Source organism: Oratosquilla oratoria, chromosome 30 (assembly GCF_046742065.1).
Source record: "Oratosquilla oratoria isolate Oo_2021 chromosome 30, ASM4674206v1, whole genome shotgun sequence".
Classification (NCBI taxonomy): Eukaryota; Metazoa; Arthropoda; class Malacostraca; order Stomatopoda; family Squillidae; genus Oratosquilla; species Oratosquilla oratoria.
The window spans coordinates 34869536-34894652 of record NC_134806.1 but is presented as its reverse complement, the minus strand read 5'-3'; the positions used below and the strand labels follow the sequence as shown (position 1 = coordinate 34894652).

Sequence of the window (25117 nt, the reverse complement as noted above, 5' to 3'; positions counted from 1 at the left end):
TCAGTGTGCAGCTCAAGCCAACAAAGATGGCCGCCGCCCGTGACATCACAGGGTTGCGTGATAGCAGCCACGAGATATGAAAATTTGGGCTAGAGGCGTGCAATAGCATCCAATTTGGTGTGCGATATGGAAATTATGTCAGCTTTTCAAGTATGCGTGATAGCAGTAAAACACGATAGCTGAACGCGCAATAGCTGGGGGATAGGTGTGTGTGTATATATGTATATATATATATATATATATATATATATATATATATATATATATATATATATATATATATATATATATATATATATATATATATATATATATATACACACAGTGAGACCTCTCACTAACAGACATTAATTAACTGTGTTTGCGGTGTTTTCGCTGTGTCTTCGGTGTTTTTGGTGCTGTTGTTTAGTGTGCAATCACTATGCCACCCAAAAACCACTCCAAATCAACGGATTATTCACATCAACGGACACCGTTACCCCCTTTTAGTCTGTTAATGATAGGTAGTACTGTATACACACATATATATATACATATATATACACACACACAACATACATATATACAAAAAATTCCCCCACCATATGTCTCAATCTCTCCCCTGACCATCTCTCTCTGTCCCTTTTCCCCCACCATATCTCTCTCCCTTTTCCACTACCATTTCTTTTCCACCACCATCTCTCTCTCCCCCTTTTGCTCTTACTCTGTCTCTCTTTCATTCCCCCCATCATATCTGTCTTCCTCTATTCCCCCATGCCATCTCTCTCTATATCCCTCCCCTCACCATCCCTCTCTCCCTTAAACCCTGCTAAATCTCCCTCTCCTTTTATCCCTCCTCCAGCCATATATCTCATTATCCCTCCTTCCTGCCATCTGTCTCTTTCTTTTCCTCCCTCTCTTTTTACCCCTCATCCCCACCATATTTCTCTCTTTCGGTCTCCCTCTGTCTTTCCCCATTCCTTTTCATATCTCTCCTCCTCTATCCCTCCCCTCAACCATATTTTTTTCTCTACCACTCCCCCCTGCCATATCTTTCACCATCTTTCTCTCCTCTGCCATATCTCTCTCCTTCCCCCAATACGTCTCCCTCCCTCTCTTTCTATCCTTCACGCCCATATTTCTCTTTCTCTATTTCTCCATCATATCTATCTCTATCCCTCCTCCTGCCATATCTCTTTCCCTATCCCTCACTTTCTGCCCCACCATATATCTATCTATCTCTCCCCCATCATATTTCTCTCCCTCTCTCCACCTACCTACCATGTCTCTCTCTCTCCTACCATATTTTTCTCTCACTTTTTTCTTTTCCACCTGCCATCTCTCTCTCTGCCTACCTTCCCCACCTGCCATAATTTTCTCTCTTCCCCCAATCTCCTACTTTCTCATTCATTAACTGTGTGTGTGTGTGGGCATCTAAAAGTATAATTTCAATTAATACAAATTTGGCTACCTCCCTTGTATGGGGGAAAAAGCCTTGGTATATGTATGTACCAAATGAGCTACCAAACATTAGAATTAATAAATAATAATTCCTCAAACATCTTTTATACTTGTGCCCAATATGTATACTCTTGTAGACATTGCTTAGGCTTGGCAAGGTTACTTTTCAGAAATAAGGTGATAGCATCCAATTGAATGCCTAAATATAATTATAACAATACAGTTTAATTTTACATTATAATTACTGTAGGGCTAATATTCATTATGCATCTTCACACATTGAACAAGTTGGATTAAATCTGCATTACTAATGAATGACCTCAATAGCAAGTCCAACAACTGCAGTCATATATGAGCTCATTTAGGCTACTAGCTATTACTTTATTGGGACCAACTTTCAAGACAAGGACACCTGCCCAAGCCATGTCTGGCAAGGCGACTCAGCAGTGACAGTCAAAATTCAGGCAGTACCATCTCATTACTTTATTTTTACTCACATTTGCTCTCAACTTTCTCCTCACACACCCATCCATACTGAGTCACCGATTGCTTCAGTCTCTCCTCAGAATCAGCCACAAATACATGTATATCTCATCATTTTACCTTTGCCCACTTTTACACTGAACATTCTTCTCTCACACACCCTTCTATAATAATCAGTCACTGACTGCTTTAGACTATCATCAGAATCAGCCATAAGTACAGTGTCATATGCAGACAAGTAGCTCATTTTTTATATCCTTCAACCCTCACCCAACAATTCTGCCAAGCACTCTCTTAGCACCCCATCCATATACACATTGAAGAATTATGGTGACATCATGTAACTAATGTATCCCACATTCACATCAAACTTTCAAAATCAGAAATCTAAAAATTGGGAAATAAAAGCAAATTTATTTTGAGGGAGAATATATTAATATCATATAACACAGATTACATTCATTTAGTCAACTATCAAGGGTAATCAATCACCAAGGTTAATCAGGAAAACATCAGGTAAAACATTTCTTAGGATTGATGCATCACATGGAATATATCAAAATACTTCTAAATAATAGATTATTTAATCATGATTATACGGTACTATATCTAGATCACATACCATAGGTTTTCATGTATTTGCAATATAACATATGTGTTAACACCATATACAAAGTGTCCTTATTCTAAGATGGCAACGAATTTCTTGATAAATTCTGCAGCCTTGTCAATTTTCTTTATCACATTTCATGACATGGTCACTCCAAATCTTTCAAGGACTGCTGTCATGTCTGGCATTGAACCTGAACTACTGCTTTTATCAGCATCTGACCTTGATGTCTGGGAACTTTTACTTGAAGATAATGACTGGGACACATTCTGTGACAAAGTAAACTTCTGGTCATTCAATGCCTTTTCTTTGGAAATTCCTTCACAGCCTGAATATGAATAAAAAATTTGAGTACCAGAGGAGCCTTTGGGTTCATTATTTGCTCTTGAGAAGAATGGCTGCTGAGGGTGCACAGTTGAATAATTGGTAGTAATTCTTCCTATATACTCTGTTTCACCAACTGACTCAGGTACTGACTTATCAGAACTAAAATCAAGACTAGCTTTTAAGTTGTCCAGTCTTCTGGACTGGCCACTATCTGATATGCTGTGGGTTACAGTTGTAGTGTCTCTGTCCAAAGACTTGGAAGCCTTCATATTATGTGACCTCACTGAAACTCCATCAGTTTTAGAGTACTGCCACTGTTCTATATAACCCCTGTCTTTGACACCCCCAACAGAGGAGCCTAACTCAAGGGGAGGAGTTTGGTAACTGCCATCCAAAGTGATGATAGGCTTACTTTCAATCTGATCACCATCACCTGAGCTGCTACTTCTGAAAAAAAAGAGAAAAAATATATAACATATACATATTATATATATATATATATTAGAATAAATAGGCAGTAACATATATATATATATATATATATATATATATATATATATATATATATATATATATATATATATATATACATACATACATATAGATGAATCCAGAAAAAACAGACTAAAGGGGGTTACTACTGGTCTGTTAAAGCCATTTGTCCATAGATTCCATATGTTGAACATAATGTATATAAATAGTCAAACTAATTACTGACAACTACCATCAATTCCAAAGATATTCATTATTAATAGTTAATATTGGCATAAATAAATTAATATAATGCTTGTTTTTCTGGTGAAAACGACATATGCTGATTGTCAGTCACTTTAAATTTCTTGTCAGTCTTTAGTATGACCCTATCTAGATGGTGACATATAAAGTCCAGATGATATCCCGATAGCTCTGGACAGTGTCCTGAGAGAACCAGACAGTATCTGGATGGCTCTGGATGGTATCCGAACAGCTCTGGATGATACTGGACAGTAATTAGCATGACCCATTTTGGAAGACAACCTAAAGGAAGTCTGAGGATGGACCTATTTTTAATGTTGAGCAGTAGGAGTAGGACTACGACTAAATACATAATTTTATATGAGTACATTTTAATCTAACTGAAAAAAAGAGCTATGAGGCAGTTCTGTTACTACAGTTAACTCCCATCATGTTCACTTTTTTGTCAAGTCAATATTGTATCATATTCTATCATATCTGCAAGTATGAAAGCATGTGACCATGTCAATATCAAGATATTAAGATTTCTTATATGCCCTGGAAACATGAGCTACGAGGCAGTTCGTGGGGTCTCAAAGATTGCATCGAGTGGTCATATTGTCAGTAATGTATCACATCTTGATTATCTCAATATGAAAGTGGCCAAATGCTTTAAAAAATACACACACAATAAACTATGACACAAATAATTTATGTATCCCAATATTAACTAAAAATAATATAACTGGAGATGTTGGCAGTATAACTGCAAATAAACACATGATCATCCAACCATTCCCTAAATCTTGGTACTGTATTAATATGATTTAGTTATTATTAAAAAAAAACATTCAGTAATACAGCCCTAAGTCCATAGCATGTGGGACAGACTAAAACAACTGAAGCACCGAAAAAGTTCAGTGTTGCCACATTTCTATGGGAATTTTCATATTTTGGTCAAAATCTTTTTTTCTCCAAAAATTGTACATAGTTACTAAAGGCTGTTGCTTCAGTATCCATAGTTTCCAGGTTCTTCTGTATACATACACACACATATATATTTATATATATATATATATATATATATATTGTGATGGCCCAGCATACTTCATATATTTAAATGTCTGTATGTATAATTTTGGTATTCATTGTATATAATTATGTATCTGTCCTGCAATTGCTTATTGCATGTGTCTTCCCCCCTCTCCTGCTCTCCAATTCCCCTTCCTACTGTTCATCTGCAAGCCCAGACTAGTTCTATCTGGCTCCTCCTTCTCCTTCGTTCTGTCCTTGCCAGCCCTATATATAAGGCGTCAGCCAGCCCCAGGGAGACTTTTTCGTTGGTTAACCAAGGCGTAACTCACCTTCCCACATCGCTCCCACTCTTTCCACCCCTTGTGTTCACACATACCTTAAGATTATTCTCATGATTTAGTTTTTTGTTCAGGTTAAAGAAATATTTGTTCACTTCCCACTTTTGGCTCCATTCCCAGACTTTGTCCAGGTCTCTCTGTAGTGATTCAGTCTTTTTCTGTACTTACTTTCTTTAGTAGTTTTGCATCATCTGCAAAGAAGTTCATATAACATTCTACACCTTCATCTATGTCATTTACATATATAGCAAACACTGGAACTAATACTGAACCTTGTGGGACTCCACTTATCATTTCTTCCCAGGTTAAGTTTTTATCTCTAACTACGACCCTCATTTTTCTCACATGCAAGAAATTTTCCATCCATTTCAATAGTTTTCCTTGTACGCCACCTGTTGTTTCGAGTTTTCTTAATATCTTTATGTGTAGTACTTTATCAAATGCCTTTTGTAAAAAAGCACAATATACCCATATATCCCTTTCTTGCATTATATCTATCAACCTTGAATAGAAACAAATAAAGTTTGTGGTACATGATCTTCCTTGTCTAAAGCCAAACTGTTTTGGATTCAGTATATTGTTTTCTTCCAGATGTTTAGTCCATCTACTTTTGATGACTTTTTCACATATTTTACCTATTGTGCTTGTAAGGGAGACTGGTCTATAGTTTGTTGGGTCTTCCTTATCTCCCCCTTTATATATTGGCACAATATTGGCTTTTTTCCAGTCTTGCAGTACCTTTCCTTCTTTGAGTGAGCAATCTATCATCTTACATATTTCGTCCATTAGTTCATCTGTATGTCCTTTTAGTATCCAATTTGCAATTCTGTCTCGGCCGTGTGATTGTCTGACATCAAGGTTGATTTTTTGGTCCCTTATTTCTTTCTGTGTCAATTATTCCTTTCATTGGGGGGATCTTTCTCCCTTTCCTTCATCCTAATTGTATTTTCATTTGTGAATACTGATTTGAAATGTTCATAATTTCAGCCATTTCTACATCTATATATTCCACATTCCCTTGATGCAGTTCCACTATTTCCTGTTTATTTTTTAATTTACCACTTACATATTTGTAGAATAATTTTAATTGATCCATATTTGTCTATTATGTCTATTTCATAGTTTATTTCTTCTTAAGTATTTTTACATATTCATTTCTTAATTTGAAATACATTTGCCACTTACCCTTTCTTTTTTCTTTTTTCCATCTTTTCCAAGCTTTGTCTCTTTTTTTGCATCACTACATTTTTTGTTGTACCACCCTTAATGTATACCTTTTTCTGTTTTTGTTTTGGTATTTATCCACACTTTCATTATAGATTTCTTTTAATATCATCCATTTCTCTTCCATGTTTCTTTTTTAAAAAAGTTTTCCAAATTTGCTTTTTGAAAGAATTTTCTGAGTTTCCCAAAATCCATTTTGTTGTACATTAATTTTCCTTTTGTGTTTCTCATTTCTTCCCAAATAAATTTCCTCTTTTAGTTCGAACTCAATTAGTATTTGGTCACTCTTCCCAACTGGTGTCTTGTATTCCATTTTATCCACAATTTCAGGCTCTGATGTAAATATTAAGTCTAGTCTCAATGCTTCTTCATTATTTCTATATCTGGTATTCTCTTTTACCCATTGAGTCTTTGTGTATTCAATGGTCATATCCAATAATATATTTCCCCAAAGGTCTTCTCCACCTTTCACTGTCATCTCCAACAAATTTCTTTAGAGTTAAAGTCACCTATATTTACTAAGTTTCCTCCTTTTAGTATTTCATTTCATGCATGCTTAGTGTCTTATAACAATTTGGAATGGTCACTCGCTTTCCAAGAAAAAGTTTTCGGGGTCACATATATCACTACAAATTTTCTACTTTTCATGTCACTTGTTTCAACTTTGATCATAATCAATTCCACATTATTTGTTTCTGTTATCTTTGTCATGTTTAAGGGAGTATCATATCGCTTTGTAGGGTAGGTGAATTTTTTTTTTAAATATGTGTTTAATGAATATAGGCATAAATACCCCTTACATTAGTGTGTCATTCCTCAGGGTATTGTGTTCCTCCCATGTACAGGGTTCCCACAGAAAATTGAAAACTAAATTCCAGGACTTTTCCAGGATATTCCAGGATAAAAATCATCAAATTTCCAGGACTTTGAGCGGAATATCTGAAACAATTTTCAAATACAAACTGATCTTTCTGGCCTCCTCCACCCCTTACAGCCAGCCGATTCCACCCACTTTATTACACTATGCAGTCTTCCTCTGTTAGATTACAATATATATATATATATATATATATATATATATATATATATCAGAGTATCAGGTATAATTCATTCTTTGCTCTTTCTTGAAAATAGTCACTCCATTGATTTCAGTTTCTGCTTGAGGTCTTGTAGTTTCTTTTCCAGTTTGAGATTTTCATCCGCCTTCTCAGAAACTTTCAGTCTGAAAGCATTGGACTTAGCCAGCAAAGTGAAGTCATGCTCTGTTTCTGCCTTCTTTGCCAGCTGGTCTGCTTCCTTGGTCATTGACTCCATACTATCTTTCAAGAGTTTCCTCTTTTTCTCTGCTGACTGGATATCCTCTTGTAGTGCCTTTCTCTTTGAGGATTTCTCATTATCTGTCTGTGACTTCTTCTGATCCGCGAGGTACTGTTGGTATCTCATCCTCGATGCCCTGACATGCCTTTTCAGTCTGGGAGTGAAGGGTAACTCAGTGAAGTGCTGGCCCGTAGCTTGGATACTGTCATAGACTGTACGAAGAGTTACAATAGTCTTCTCCTGCATGTTCTGAACCAGGAGGTCCTTGTTCACAGAATAACCCCTTTCTACTGATGCCTGACCATGGGAGACTGTGAGAAGCATCTTGAAAACAGACCAGAGCTTGCTGTACTTGTGGTCTTTAGAGTACTGGCCCAGAAATATGTCCAGCCTCTCACTATCTGGGGTGAAGTTCTTGAAATCTGCTGCATGTTCCTGCCTCATCTCTCTGCCAAACGCCTTGTACTGAGCAAGGAGCTCATCGCACTCTTCCCCGGACAGCCTGTTGGCATTCAGAAGCATCTGGAGGATTTTCTGGAACTTCGTCGCCGCATCTGTAGAAGGAGCAACTAGTTTATCTGGAGCCAGTGCAGAGAGATATCGAACCAGGGACAGTTTCAAGGGACTCTTGTCCAACATCTTGGATGCGAGCTCTGATAGCAGTGTCACACACTCATTCTTGAATGCCAGGACCTTCAAATCACTGACCAGTTTCTTCTCAGCAGCTTTCTTCACAGACTCTCGAGCAGCAAATCCCAGATCTACAAGTTTTGGCAGCATCTGGTTCTTCTGGTCCTTGGGGTCCAGGTTGGCCAGTTTATGCATGGTGTCTGCTTTGTCCAGAACTTCTTTTTTGATGAAACGTCCCATGAGCGCAACAACCACTTCCTTTAGCTTCTGTCCCAAGAACGGTGCCATGGGTGCATCTGTTTGAAACCTCTGAAGGAATGGCTGGAGTTGTTTAGCTACAGAGATGAAGAATTGTAGCTTTGCGATGGAGAGTGGGTCCTCACAGGCAGCTTTCACTGATGCAAATGAGGCAGTGCTAGGGGCCTTCTTGGGGTATTTGAAGGATGCCACAAATTTCTCCACGTTGGGCCACATCTGTAACGCACGCTCTGCAACCTTTGCATCCTCAACCCATCTGTGCTGGCAAAATTGCGATGGGTACAGCTTCCCTGTGATTGTGGTGAAATCCTCTCTTCTTGCGGGGGTATCATGGAAGAGCTGCCACAGAGACCTTAGCAGGTTTCCAATCTTCCATCCAGTCTCGTTGGCCCCTTTCTGCAAGCTTCCGTGGACAGTGTGGAGTCCATAGCTTCCGATGTTCAGAAGTTCTGGGAGATCCTGTGTTTTGCGCTCCTGTTGCAGGTCATTGAAAAATTTCCAATTGACGTTAGGTCCATCCATTGACACCAGAAGCAGACGCTTGGGATCTAGTTGTTGTGTCCCTTCCTTGAAGTTGTTGAGTAGGTCGCTTGCTCAAGCATGCCCCAAGAACTGTGACCCAAAGTACCTTACACTGACCTGACCAGAATCATTGTCCCAGTAACGGACTATGAAGTCCATTTGTTCATTCTGTGAAACAGGGTTCATGCACTCATCAAAGGATATGGTATAGCACTCCGCACTTCTGACTTTCTCCACTAGCAGATCATGGAAATATGGAGACAGACCAAAACAAACTAGATAAGCACACTTTGTAGCACCACATGAGAAAGTTTTAGCAATCTGGCTGTCTGGAAACATTCTTGGGAACATGCCCACATCAGATGATGAATTGAAAGAGTAGTTGCTCATAACAAGCTTCACAGCCCAGAGAACCTCTGCATGGAGGGCAGCATCTGACACAGCAGCTGCAACCTCTGATCTTTGTGGAGCTGTACTTGTACTAGCAACTGGTGCACTGGAGGTGACATTGGCTACAGCATCATCTGCCTTTTCGTCTTGCTTCTTTCCAAAGAAGTTGCGGATTGCTGATGGGTTTTGCCTTGACTGGCTGATCCTGTTATGCAAGTTGCTTTTCATGTGACTTCTCAGAGCGGAAACTCCCATGTTTGCTATGTCAGACACTGCACACTGTAGAATATTGAGCACAACCAACATCCATGCAACACTGAATTCAAGTACTTTCAATTACTTTTTTTAGCTGGTAGTCCTAATTCCAGGACCACTTGATTTTTGGCAGAATTTCAGGACTTTTCCATGACTTTCCAGGATCACTTTTTTTTCCAGGACTTTCCAGAATTTTCAAGGACCGTGGGAACCCTGCATGTATAAGGCATAGTGAATATTTAATGAAGACATAGTGAGCTCTAATGAAGCTCATATTTTTCTTAATGGAAAATCCTTCCACATCATTCAGCTTGGTATGAAATGAAAGCTTAGAGTATGGGGAACAAATCTTATTGAATACATTTTTTCACACTAATATCTCTGATTTCTTATTGATTTGTTTCTCTGAATAATTAAAAAATGCTGCAAAATTCAGGTTTCATATATGTTTTTTTTTATTCAAATAAAGAGCATGATGTTTTCTTTCGAATGAAACAAAAATAACAAAAATCCAAAAAGAACAACCTTCTTGTTTCTGTTTCAGACATGGGCCCTCTATATATTCTGCCACTTCACTCTCGTTTCTTGTAAATTTGTCCATGATCACAGCAACAATACAGGGTGAGGAGTCAAAATTGTTGCATACAGTAAGAGTGCCAGGAGCAATGTCACCTTACTTTGAACTTTTCAAGAGTACTGGTGCCCTGTCCACTGTCTTTGTGGGGTATGCTGGTGGGAGGAGTTGCCAAATATCTCCATAAACACAATTCTGTAGCAAAAGACAAAATAGCTACAGAAATGTTTTTTATACAATGGAGTTGCCAGAGATTGCCATTTTTTTTTTTTTAATCTATTTTATGCTGTATAAAAAATAAACGAAATATAGTTGTATAACTTTGTATAAGTGTTGCCACCATCATAGAGATTCTTTTGAAATGTTTACCTAAAATTCGCTCATGTACCAGAATTTTTTTAATGTTCGCTGGCAACGCTCCCTAAGCCTTTCTTAGCCAAAAACATTACTTCTCCACCTTGTTTCTCCTATTTTTAAGCAGGGATTACATAAACCTTGTCCAACAGTATTTGGTGGTAGTGAAACTTTTAACTTTGTCTCCACAATTCTCATTATATCCAATTTCTCTTCCACCAGATAATCATTTAATCATTCATTTAATACTGAAATAATGCCATTTATGCTGGTATACATTCATTTTAATTTTTTCCATTTTCCTCATTTTTTGTTTTCCTCTTTAATATATCATTTTCTCAGCCTCAAGTCCAGTGTACTCTCCAAAAAATACTAATTCTTTTCAGTCTCTGTTCTTCTCTCATTTTTTTCACTAACTTCATTTCTTAGTGTCTTTTCCCTCTCTTTTTCCTCATTGCTCATTTCTTTTTTGGTGGTCTATTTTTTTCTTTAGATCATAGTCCCACTCTATGCACTTCCTATTTTCTTTTCCATCTCTTGCCCCTCTAGTATCTTTCAGAATTTTTTTAGCTATTTCTTTCTCCTCTTTTTCTCATAAGTATCTAGCTACATGGTGTTTTTCTTTAATACCATAAACTACTATACACTTTTTTTTATCAACTGTGTCTCTGACTCAATTTTTTTTTCTTTAATTACTGTTTCTTTTGCATTTTCTTCCACTTGTACAATTTTTTGGGTTTTCTTGATCCACTTTCCATTGATTTTTGATTTCTTGAAGATCTGTCTCTTTTATAATTTTCTCCAACTTTCTCGGTCACTGCTTGTATTTGTTCTTTTGCTTCTTTTTTCAAAGCCTAATTTTTGTTAGTATCTTCATTTTTCATTCCCATTTTTGACTATGTTTAATTCCTTCTTTAGATCAAGCTCCCTGTTTGTTTCAGCATTTTGTTTCTTCAACTCATTCATTTCTCTATACATTGCCATATATTCTGCTTTCAGATCTGTAATTTTATTTATCATTCTGTAATCTCCTGATTTCTTTGAATATTTTTATACCTTGTTTCCCTTTCCAAATCTATACCTTTACCTAGTATTCCACTTTCTTTTGCAAACCCTGAAAATGCAATATTTTTGTACCTTTGATTCCTTTTTGGCATTTCCATGTTGCAACTCTTTTTAGGGATGACACCTAACAGCAATTCAACCCTGCTTACATCTTGTCTTCTCTTTGTTGATTCAGTATATTTTATCTATCTTCATCATCCTCCATTTTATATTGTTAACACTAAGTGAATTTTCTCTCATATATCATTTCATTCTCTTGATAAACAAAGCTCCCCTGTCCCAATACAATACCAACTAGGTGTTTCCTCTAACTCATCGAAAAAGCACTGGACTCCAGAGTTCATTCTCGATGTCCATTCCAGACATTCGTGTGTGTGTGACTAAGAGTTTCCAAATATCACTATCTGTTCCCATCATCTTGCACCATCACCAGAAGAATGAAGTTAATATTAGTTAGTGGGAGAGATGGTGGCTGAATATACTGTTGGTCTCAGTTGCTTCCTCACTCTTGGTGTTACCAAAGGACACCACTTCAAGGTGGTGAGGTGGCAGTTAGTTTTCCTTCAATTTGTTGTTGAATTCCATTTCAAGATCTTGTCTCCCTCTTCTTAGGAAATAAGATGAAGAGGGCTTTAAGACCTAATGTGGGATTCATAGAAGATAAGGAAAACCTGACCCCCTTTAGAGACACTGACATGCAATTTCTAATCAAAAGGCCTTACCAACTAACAGCCATCAGTGGTTTCTATAAACAAACTTGAATTGTCCATTACCATAATCCCTTTAATCTAGTGACACTCTACAGCTTGTTCTGGCTAATGTCAAATTATCTTATTCACCTGAGAGATAGACAATCTTTAAGACCTTGTTTTGTGCCAAGTTTACTCTAAGATGAACAAAATCATAATGTTACAATGAAAAAATTATGCAAGTTATTAAGCATGCAACTTTGTCTATACTTACCTGAATGCAACCTTTCTTTCTCTGACTGACGATTGATGAACCTCTTTAATTCTTGGATATGATGAAGGAATATCTCTCTCTGGCACCTCAATATCCAATTCAGGATGTAATCTTTCATTTGCTATTGCTGCTTCCTGCTGCTGCAAAAGCTTCTTCTTTATACTTTGCAGCTCTAGAATCTTTTCAACCAACTGCCACTGCTTCCTAAGGTTTTCCACACATCCATCATCTACTGACCTTGATGACCCTTTTCTTGATGGCTCAACAACAGACAAACTAGAATCATACTCTTCAGTTACTGGAAACCCAGGGGCTAAGGGGGTGGTTTCTTTGCCATTTAAGTGCTTGCTAGAATGATTGTGTATGTGTGAAGGAAAAACCTGATCATTTGTAAGAGCTGAATGAGAATTTTCTTCACTCTGGTTCATACTACAACTCAGTTTTGTTGGTACTTTATCAGTGTCACACTGAGAAATTAAAGAACTACTTGATATTGATTCTGAAACTGAACTGGACTGTGAACCTGAAGATTTATCAGAATCTGTATCATAATTTTTTTCAGCCATGGCTGAAAGTTGTCCTAAAGAGGAAATGGTAAGGCCTGAACTGTTAACTGTAGATGCTGAGATTTGCTGAACCTCATTCTGTTTCATGGCTATCAATCTCTCAGCATATTGCTTCAAAATTTGCTTTCTATGAAATTCAAACTTGTGTTTCTTTTTCACTGGTCTTTTTCCAGACCCTTCTTCCTTTAGTTCTTCTTTATACAGTCTAGGATGAACATTCTGTGTAGTAATAGGTGTAGAATGACTAGGCAAGGGAACTGCACTGGTTAAGTCATCCAGCATTTGTTGAATCTTTGGTCTTTGACTTTGTAGTTGTCTTAAATTAGCTCCAATATCATCCATTGTTTTTGCATGTAATCTAGATGGAAGACTTAAATAAGATGTACTACTTGATGATTCCAGCTTTTTGTGATCTACATCTTTAGGAAGTTCTTTTTCATACATCTTTTTCTTGTGGATTGTCTGACTTTTCCTGTCTTTAAAATGACCACCATAAACCTGGGTTTCAGAACTATGTTTAGGTGTGCAATGTCCTGGGTCAATGAGAATTCTTAACTCTAACCCTTGTTCACTGGAGCTACTGTTCTCTTCTTCAGAAATACCAGTGGATGAGACTATATCTTCAATAGGTGCATATTCCCTAACCTCTGTTCCTTGATAAGTATGCAATTTCTGTTCATCAAAATTTTTATTTTCCAATCTATCTATAGCCACAGTTTCTGCTAAATGAATATCCTGATTTAAATCATCCTCTACTCTATCCTCACTGGTTGAACTACATGGCATCTCTGTGGTGGTACTCTCTGTTTCTGGTAATATTTCTTCACCAACTCTTTCATGGACCCACTCCTGTCTCTTGTCTTCTTCAATCACTGGTAAAGTAACTTTTCCTTTTCTATCTTCCTTACTGATAATATCCAGCTTACCAGAAATGTTTCTGCTGCTATCACTGTCACTACAGCTAATTCTAGTACTACCACCATCATTACTTTCTATCACACTTTCTCTATATTCTCTAATCTTTCTTAATAGATCTTGTAGATCTCCAATTTTACTAAGCACACTTGAATCAGTATTATCTGGAGTATTTGATGTTTCTGTGGAAAGAACAAAGGGATAATGAATAAGTAATTTCTCATAATACAAGTAATCTATAATTTCAAATTTGTGAAAACATACTGAAGTGAATAGTATACCTTTACAATCTGTTGATTCAGAATGTGATGTGCTTTTGTCGTATGAAGTAGAATGGGAATCAGATTCTTCAAGAACCTTCTCAACAGCTTCTTCCATATCTTTCTGTAACTTACTCAGTCTCACCAATCTTTGTTCCTCTGTCTCAAAGAGCTGTAAGTAATAATGACGTAGCTTACACAGATGATATTGTCTAACTTAAACAAGCTCTTCAAGACAGACCACCAAACTTAATACTCTACCAATCACCTAAACATCAGCCTTATAGAAAAATACCTTTCACGAGATATAAAAACCACATGAGTGTTTAGTACACCATCTAGCATTAAAAGTGATTCAGAATCCAATTTACAAGCAGATACACCATGTGTTGAGATGGGAAGGAAAGGACACTCAAAACCGCAGTATTTTGGAAAGTTGTCAATCAGAATGTGAGGAAATAGTTTCTAAAAAAAAACAGGAATGCAGTATTGCAAAGGAAACACTACAAGGAAACTTAAATTAGCATATGCTAAAGTTGATGGTCTACTATTGGCCAGGTTGACGATAAATAACTATGTGACGATAAACAAGCCTGATATTTTGTGTTTAGTGGAAACCAAACTCCAAAAAAAACTTTCTCTACAGTTGGGGAACAATTGATATACCTGGAGAAGAGACAAAGATAAAATGGGTAGAGGGGTAATGTTTGTTGTGAAATGTGACATAAAGATGGAAGAAGCAAATCTGAGTGAAGGCTGAAACAATCCACCAGAAAATTATAACTAAAGGACAGAATAGAAGATACTTCATGGTGTTATGTCTCTCCCAAGAGCTTGGAAAGAAGCTGAATATTAAAAACAGTTGTCGAACACAACTTTTCTCCCAAAGAAAACTATTGGACAAAGTACCAATTTAGTTCTTATTGGAGATTTTAATTTAAGTGAGGTCAAGTGGGAGGAATGGGAAGAAAGTGGGGACATACACTATTAAATATAGCAATGGAGACCAAAATGATCCAGAGGGTAAAGGAAGTGATTCGGGTAAGGGAAGATCATAGTCCTACAAGATTTGATCTCCTACTAACCAAAGAATCAGACATCACCAGCTCCTTGAACTACCTTTGCTCCATAGGAAAAATCAACAAAGTAACAATTGAATTTCAGCTGGAAGATGAGGAAATACACGGGAAAGACTCAATTTTGACTATGCAGATTAAAGATGAAAAAATTCCTTGAATAAGCAAACTGATAGGAATTCATTAATATACATTCATACATATATCAAAGGCTTTTTTCCCCCTTACAAGGGAGGTAGCCAAAAAACAAAGGCATAAAAACCACTCCCACCCATTCCATCCCTATCACACTCCACTCCCCTCCACCCTCTTCCTTCCCTCTTATCTTGGCACCTCCTGGATGATGGGTCATCCCTGCATATTATCCACTGCCCTGGGTTAGAAGCATTGTCGCAAGACACAGCACATCCACAGCAAGGCCGCTACATTAAATTGGCGACTATAGAAATGAATATGTAAAAGTGGAAAGAGAGGAAAAAGGAACTATGAAAAAGATATTGTAGAAAAATGCAAGGAGCAACCCAAACTATTCTATAGGTAAGTGAATGGTACATACATACATACATACATATACCAAGGCTTTTTCCCCCTTACAAGGGAGGTAGCCAAAAAGGAAAAGGCATAAAATCATTCCCACCCATTCCATCCCTGAATACACTCCACACCCCTCCACCCTCCCTCTTATCTTAGCATCTCCTGGATGACGGGTCATCCCTGCACCTTGTCCACTGCCCTGGGTCAGAAGCAGTGTCGCAAGACACAGCACATCCACAGCAAGGCCGCTTCATTAAATCGGTGACCCCTCCCTCTCCGTCCCCCCATTGCATAAAAGGAGAAGACGGGGAGAAAATCCCTTTGGGCTGCGTCAAATTTTGCTCACACATACTACCTCACCCCCCAATCCCCCACCCATTCCACCTCATGCATCACAACATCATCCATATACAACCATTCTCCATTCACCCCGTCTTCTGTCCTCTCCCGTCCTTCCTCAACAGACATTCCCCTCTTCCCCAAAGCCCCCTTCACCCCATTCCAGGAAATGGTGAAACTATGCCAAGGAAATATAGAATCCACAGAAGAACTAGAAATGGCTGAAGTCATGAATAATCACTTCAAGTCTGTTTTCATTAGAGAGAAGGCACAATATTGGGATGAAGGAAATGAAGTGCAATTTCACCCCATGAGCGAGATAATAATAACACAAAAAGAAATAATGAAACACTTATCAAACCTTGATGTCAGGAAATTGCATGGCCCAGTTGGAATTGCAAATTGGATTCTAAAAGAATGCAAAGAAGAACTAATGGACAAAATATATAACATAAGTTGCTCACTTAAAGAAGGAAAAATACCAAAAGACTGGACAAATGCTAACAATGTACGAATATATAAAGGATGAAACAAGGAAGAATCAACTAACTAAAGACCGGTCTCACTAACAAGCACTATAGCCAAAATTTGTGAGAAAATTATCAAGAATAGATGGGTAAAACACCTGGAAGAAAATAATATAATAAACCCAAGACAATTTGGGTTCAGACAAGGAAGATCATGTACCACAAACTTAATATGTTTTTACTCAAGACTAATATAGTGCAAGAAAGGGATGGATGGGCTGATTGTGCTTTCTTGGACTTACAAAAAGCTTTCGACACGGTACCACATAAAAAATTATAAAGAAAAAAAAAAAAAAAAAAAAAAAAAAAACGGAATGTATAGACGGGATACAAGGGTACCTACTAACATGGATGGAGGACTTCCTGATTGGTAGAAAGATGAGAGTAGTACTCAGAGAAAAATATTCAGTTTGGAATGGGGTGATTAGTGGAGATCAGCAAGGATCTGTATTGGCTCCAATAATGTTTGCTATTTATGTGAATATGGATGATGATGTGCAATGCTACATGAGCTTTGCAGAAAGTAAAACCCAAAATGGATTGCAAATCACTACAGGAAGACCTGGATACGATTTGGAAGTGGAGTCAGAAAGGGGAAGTGGGACTTCAATATTAAGAAGTGTAGCATAATGGAGTTTGGAAAAATAAAAATAGAATATTGGGACTATAAAATTGGAACTAAGGAGGTAAAGAAAGTGGGATCTGAAAAATATTTGGGAGTAATCATCTCAAACAACTTGTCCTATGATAAAGAAATAAACAAAAATTGTCGGAGAATCTTACAACTTGCTAAGATCAATAAAAGTGGCATTTACATATTTGGACAAAGAAATTATTAAGAAAATATTAGTCACACTGATAAGGCCTAGACTAGAATATGCAGCAACATTGTGGTCACCCAGTACCAAAAAGAATATAAAGAAAATAGAAAGAATCCAGGAGAGCAGCCACAAAAATGGCTCCTGCACTTTCAAACTTGTCATATGGGCTAAATTGGAGTTACCAACTTTGGAGCAAAGAAGAGAGAGAGGCCATCTACTGACCATCTATAGAATCATGAAGGGCACAAAAATACTCAACAGAGAGGACTTGTTAAATTGGGACAAGAGAAACACAAGAGGACATGGAAAGAAACTCAAAAAACATAGTTATAGAAGAGATCTGAAGAAGAACAATTTTCCACATAGAGTAGTGGACACTTGGATGAAAAAACAGTGTGTGCAAAAATCATTCATGAATTTAAGAGCAAACTAGACACTGCAAGATACAAATGCGGGAAACCACAAGCATAGCTCCCCTTCCCATAAGATACAACTAGGTAAATACAAACTCTTTCTCTTTTCCTCTCCTATGTTCCATGTTTCTGCCCTGTACAGTGCTGTTGGCACAATCAATCCTTCATACAATCTCCTCTTAGCATCCATTCCCAAATGTCTATTTCTCATTACACTTTTTAATACACCAAGGCACTTACTCACTTCTCTCAATCTACATTCTACCTCCACCTCCACTCCTTCCTTTCCTACCACATTTGCACCCACATATCTTAAACTATCCACTTCCAGTCTCTCTCCCTTAATACTCACTTCAAGTCTACTGCCTTCTTTCACACATTTTCCCAAACTCTGTCACTAACTTCATTAATACCACAGGAATAAGGAGGAAATATGACTATTTTTTTTTTTTTGCCTTACATTTAGACATTTGGGAATGGATGTTATGAGGAGATTGTATGAAGGGGTGGTTGTGCCAACAGCACAGTATGAAGCAGAAACATGGAACATATGAGAAGAGAGGAAGAGTTTAAATATGTTTGAGATGAAATGTCAAGAAGTATGGTAGAGGTTACTACACTGGATAGAGTGAGAAACAAGGAGGTAAAGAGGAGAGCAGGAGTGGGAAAGGAGTTGGGTGATAGGGCTGATGAAAGAGTATCAATATGTTTTGGACACATGGAAAGAATAAGAGAAGAAAGATTAGTAAAAGAGGTGTGGAAGGCAGAGGTGGATGGAGTGAAAAGAAGGGAGTGACCAAGGATGAGATGGATGAATGGGGGTAAAAGAGGCATTGAGAATGAGGGGGATGTCTGTTGAGGAAGGAAGGGAGAAGACAGAAAATAGGGGTGAGTGGAGAATGGTTGTGTATGGATGATCCTGTGATGCATGGATGGGAGTGGGGGGGATTGAGGGTTAGGGAGTGGTAGTGTGAGTGATATTTTGACACAGCCTGAAAGGATTTCTACCCATCTTCTCTTTTTCTGCATGAGGGGATAGAGATGGGGGATCGCTGATTAAATGAAGCAGCCTTACTGAGGATATGCTGTGTTTTGCCACATTGTTTCTGACCCAGGGCAAGGGGCAAGGTACAGGGATGACCCATCATCCAGGAGGGGTCAAGAAAAGAGGGAGGGAGGAAGGGAGGGAGGGGTGGTGAATGAGAGTGGAGTGGGAGTAGAATTATGTCTTTTGACTTTGGCTGCCTTCCTTGTAAGGGGGATAAAGCCCTTGGTATATGTATGTACAACCAAAGAGTGAACAAGAATGTACCAAAGATTAGTGGAAGGAAGAGGTAGAAACAGGATTGGTTCAACAAAAGGTGTGAAATTGGAGAAAAAAAAAAAGCTAGGGATGCTGTGGGAAAATGGAACAAGAGAAACAATAAAACAAAAGAAGCTTACAAACTAGAAATGACTATACAAGAATTTGCAAGAAGAAAGTAATTTTGAAGGTGTAGTGGATAAATGCAAAGACGAACCAAAACTGCCTTGCAGGTTTATCAATGGTAAATGGAGACACAGGGATCACCTGGTTAAATGTGTCTAGAAAATGGTCATCAGTTTGAACATTTGCAAATACACCAGGCAACTAGACTAGATTAGGGTGAAAAATACTAAATTTTTCTTTAATTTCAATCTCATGATGCCATTTTCCAGACACTGCTGATAATGTGGGCCAACAGCTTTGACAACTTTATTAAATATTCCAAAGAATCAGTACATCTTTTTGGAACACCCTATATATTAAACTATCTAGTACATATACACAAGATAGGGTTGGGAATTGAATGGGCGTGGTGTATCCCATAATGACTATATCCATACATAGTATGTTAAGCACAAGTGTGGACACTATGAACTTGGCAATACAACAGATACTGTCTGGTCTTTTTGGATTACTGCAGTCCACAGGAAATGTGGATTATTTTCTAACCCAAATTACCACCACACTTCTTATATCATGCTTCAAAATTAATTCTATCTGTATAAAAAGAGCTTTTCCCCCCTTGGCTACCTCCCTTATGAGATGTAGCCAAGTCAAAGGCACATAACTACTCTCACCCATTTCACTCCCATCCACCACCCTTTCCTCCCTCTCATTTTGGCTCCTCATGGATGATGGGCCATCCCTGTATCCTGCCCACTCCCCTGGATCAGAAACAATATAGCAAGACAGTACATCCACAGCAAAGCTGTAATTAATTGCCAAAATTTTACCCTAATTGAAAGGAAACCTAAAAGAAAGTCTGGATGAAAGAGAGGCTTAGGCACCTAAACTTACACTCTCTGGAAAGACACAGGGTGCGGGGTGATCTAATAGAAGTGTTCAAGTGGATCAAAGGCTATAACAAGGGTGATACAAACAAGGTCATCATAATAAAACAACAGGGCAGGACTCGCAGTAATGGGTATAAACTGGACAAATTTAGATTTAAGAAGGAAATAGGCAAGAATTGGTTTACTAATAGGGTGGCCGATAAATGGAATAAACTTAGTAACCATGTAGTAAGTGCTGAAACTATCAGTTGTTTTAAAAAATGATTAGACAACTTTATGGATGGGGACGACAGGTGGTGATGGATACGGAGCTGCCTAGTGTAGGCCTTATGGTCTCTTGCAGTCTCCTTTATTCTTATGTTCTAATCAAATGCACAAATGTACATGAAAATGTAGTTAGTATTTGGTAGTTACATCTTCATTTAAAGGTCTGAAAAGACCTGTATGATATCCATATGGGTAATGAAATTGATCAGGGTGTGATGAGATGGTATGGGCACAATGGGAACAGAAATTACCATAATTAAAGTTGTGCACCTTCTTATGTCATTCTGTACATTTGTTCTTATTATACATACAAAAAAATAAATGACATGTTGCATAATCAACTTACATTAAAATCTGTTTCCTCCAAATACATTGACAGGTCATGATTCTTCTTTGCATTTTCTAGTTTTCCCAATAACTCCTGATATAAATTCTTGGTCCGCTCTTGCTGAAGTGCAATCTTTCCTCTTTCATTAACTTTCTTCTTTGTTGCCTCATTTTCCCTGGCTCGCTCCTCTGCCTCAGCTTCTAAAGCTTTCTGCTCCTTCTTAGCTCTGAGTTTTGCATTTGGCTGTGAAAAAATAAATAAATAAATAAATAAATAAATACAAAAGAAGAAAGAGAAATTTGTTGTCTATGTATCTCACAAATTATGGATATCAACAGTTCCAAGACTTGAGTACTGTCTCTATATAACAAACTTCTCATAACATTGTATATTTTTAGTCCTTGATAGTTAAATCCATAAAATTTCAATGCATCACACATTAAACCTAAGATCTTTTGTGTATTACACCTTCCGACAAACTACAGAAAATAGAGATTACAAGGGCATTTTACACAAACATCAACACAAAAACAAGGGATGTGGAAAGCTGTGATCAACCTTAGCCTCCACCTCTCCCCATGCCTCATTTTCTCGGATGATCAGTCTGGGGGGAATTGTCTCACGGCTAATTCTATGATCAATTTGTCACATTTGAAATGACCATAAGTTAAGTTTATATTTGTGTTATATGTACCAGAAATAAGGCACAATTCAATTACATTTCTTTCTAAGAAGTTATTATATTTTGCTAAAATCTTAGAACACTCCCAATCAATGTGATGGTTCTAAATGGTGTTGTAAAGGTAGCGGGCTGAATAAAAAATTATTTTTCTGTATATTTCCAACACAACAAGTTTTCAAACACTTCAGAGTAAATACAATGTAACACCATACTCACACATTCTTGTAAAAATGTAATTTAGTCACACATTAATTCACAAGCTCTGTACAGATGCACTTGTAGTATGCTTAAAGTATATCTTTGTGTTGGTGTGTGTTTAGGAGATTGTACTGTGTGAATTATATAGCTCCAGTTCTTTGTGTACTGGTTTGTGTTAGTGTTGCGTGTGTCAGGTGGAACAAGAGTAACATGTGTTGCATTAATGGATGTATGTGTAGTTGAGTTTTGTGTATACAGGGCATGAGTATGGGCCTGGGTTAATTTCTATATCACCAGCTAATAACAGTGGGAGAGCAGGTGCCAGGGTACTGACCTCCTTATGTGAAAAAGACATAATAGAAGGGGAAATAGTTGGAGATGTGTGGAAGAGTGAATGGGTCAAGTTTCTAGGCCTGATTCAGAGACCAGGTACTGGCCTTTTAGAACTGCATCCTATTGTGGAGGTGGGGAAGTTATGCAGGCTTGGGAGCTTGAGCAGTTCTCAAGCATTTCCAAGTAGTCTGCCAGGTTTGGTTAAATCTTTTTCCTGCATTCCTATTCCATAGGATGACAACAGGTACATCTAGCACTGCAGTCCCTATACTCACTTACAGACATCACAACAGAAATAATTGCAATCCAAACACATATAAAGAAAACAACTTGCATCACAAACATATATATACCAACCACTACATGAGGCTTCATCCCTCAACTCCACTCATTAACATATAACATACTGGTAGGTGATCTAAATGCACATCACCCAGTCTGGCTTAGCGTACAAACAACAAACCAAAATAAAATATTAGAACAATTCCCCAATCTAAAAATAATAAACTAAAGTAACAGCCTTACTAGACAACCTTTTAAACATAACCTACAAGCAACAACCTCTGACATAACAATGTGCTAACCCTTCCTACAAACACAACATGGGAAACCATATAATAACTCCCACAGGATCATTTCCCAATAAAGGTTACCAAAGAACTAAAGGGGAAAATACAACCCACATACAACAGAAAAAATAAATACATACATATACCAAGGGCTTACAAGGGAAGTAGCCAAGGTCGAGAGCATAAATCCACTGCCACCCATTTCATCCCCACATAATCCACTCCCATATACCACCCCTCCCTCCCTCCCTCTTTTCTTGGCTCCTCCTGGATGATAGGTCATCACTGTATTTTGTCCACTGTCCTGGGTCAGAAGCAATGCAGCAAGACAGCACATCCAAGCAAGGCCGTTTCATTTAATCAGTGACCCCCCTTCTCCATCCCATCATGTGGAAAAAAAGAGATGGGGAGAATTCCCTTTGGGCTGCATCAAAATATCATTCACACATGCTCTCTCACCTCCCCATCCCCCACCCACTCCCTTCCATGCATCACAGCATCATCCATACACAACCATTCTCCATTCACCCCTATCTTCTGTTTTCTCCTTTCCTTCCTCAACAGACATTCCCTTCTTTTCAAATGCCCCTTTTATCCTTTTCCTCTTTCTCCATCTATCCTCCATTCTCAACTTATCTTCCACCAAAATATGATCTGATATTCCCCACTCTCTCCCCTAAATACATGTACATCCAAAAATCTTCCTACTCTTCTCCTGGTTACCACTATATAGTCCATTAAAGCCCTATCTACCACCCTTCTATCCACCACCCTCTCCCATATGTACTTATGCTTGACTTTCTTAATAAACACTGTATCTGCTATTATCAACTCTCTTTTTAGATACATCTCCACCATTATCTCTCCACTATGATTTTTTCCTGGCACTCCACACTTTCCAACCACTCCGTCTATGGGTTTGTCTCCTACCATACCACTGAGATTTCCCAATACCACTGCACTGATGTTTCTCCCTAAACCTTCTATGCATTCATTAGAATCTATCCAAAAAGCTTCCCTTTCCTCTAAACTCTTCTCACTACCAGGCCCATATGCACTTACAAAGACCCACATCTCCTTTCCCAGTTTCACCTTCATCCATATTAACCTTGAAGAAACCTCCTTCCACTCCAACACATGGTTACAAAGGATTACAAAGGCGGAGCATGCCGACAGGAGACCTTTTGGTCCATATCTAGGTCGGATGTGAAAAAAACATAATAAATAAATAAATGAATAAATAAAAACTATAATAATGTAAATAATGAATAAAATACATAAATAAATGCATAGGTATAGTTAAATAATAAACAAACAGGTAAATAGTAAATAATAATAAATTGACATATAACTAACAATAAATGAGAATCAAGCAAATAATAATAAACAGACAAATGATAACAAAACAAATAAACAATATAAAATAAATGATAATCATTACAGCATCTTGCTTAGGTGTTTATCTAAATGATTCTTAAAGCTTCAAACTGAACTACACAGTTGGTGAAGTAGTTTCTACCCACTTCCAAATTAAATCTATTTCTGGACAATTTGAGACCATTGTTTCTTGTCTGATTCTCATTCAGTGTGAAAATTTTGTCACTTTTGATGTTGTCAATTCCCTTTGGAATTTTAAAGACCTGTATCAAGTCACCTCTGAGTCTACGCTTTTTTAGGAAAAACAGATTCATATGTTTCAGTCGATTTTCGTATGATTAATTTTTTATATTTTAAATCAGTTTTGTGGCTCGCCATTGTACATTTCCCAATCTGTCAATGTCTTTAATGAGATTCGGTGACCATACAGAAACAGCATATTCCAAATGTGGATGAACTAATGATTTATATACCTTGTTAATGAGTGATGGACTTTTGAAGTCTCACCACCTTACTAAAAATATTGTAATATAAGAAAGCAAAAATTACCTGTTAGATATTATTGCATCAACAAACTTCAAATTATACTTACAAATGTACTTATAATTTCTTTTTCCACCAAATTGCTTGCAGGGGCATATGCACTGGTAATAAAGGTTCCTGCTTCATGTTTAAGAACCAATGGCACAGGTTTTGGTTTTGAAACACTGAAATGAAATGGAAAAAACCTTGAGGAAGTTATCTAGTACCTTTCCATGGTTTATGTTACTAATTTTCATCTTTCTCAGTATCAGAGAAAAGCCACGTATCACAAAAAACTACTTTACATTTTTGGTTTGAACACCTCTGGAGTTGGTAGATTAGTTATCTGCTTTGCTCTTATCTTTTCTATGTGAATGGCTTTTTTCCTACATACAATGCCAGCAAAACATTTTTTGTCTTTCTCATTTTGCAGTTCTTTTGCTCTCTTGCCTGCTGCATGACCCCTTAGAGTAGCTTGATATCTGTTCTGTTTTGCTTGTACAGCAAGGACTTCAGAAACTCTAGGCTTAAAAAAGAAGGAACATTATTAAATACATTAAAAATATAAACAT

At 37.5% G+C, this 25117-nt stretch overlaps 1 protein-coding gene across 2 annotated transcripts in view; it reads right to left on the bottom strand.

Annotated features, from left to right (window-relative positions):
- Positions 1 to 2341: 2341 nt before the first annotated feature.
- The window catches only part of LOC143041080 (uncharacterized), a 35326-nt gene continuing 12550 nt past the window's right edge, over positions 2342 to 25117 (bottom strand). For both annotated transcript variants that reach the window (XM_076212762.1, XM_076212763.1), the window contains exons 3-8: positions 24851 to 25071; positions 24616 to 24730; positions 20883 to 21107; positions 14262 to 14412; positions 12500 to 14162; positions 2342 to 3307 (exon numbers count right to left, since the gene is read on the bottom strand). In XM_076212762.1, the coding sequence (XP_076068877.1) occupies positions 2671 to 3307; positions 12500 to 14162; positions 14262 to 14412; positions 20883 to 21107; positions 24616 to 24730; positions 24851 to 25071 (3012 nt within the window). In that variant the 3' untranslated portion in view covers positions 2342 to 2670. The remainder of the gene's footprint in view (positions 3308 to 12499; positions 14163 to 14261; positions 14413 to 20882; positions 21108 to 24615; positions 24731 to 24850; positions 25072 to 25117) is intronic.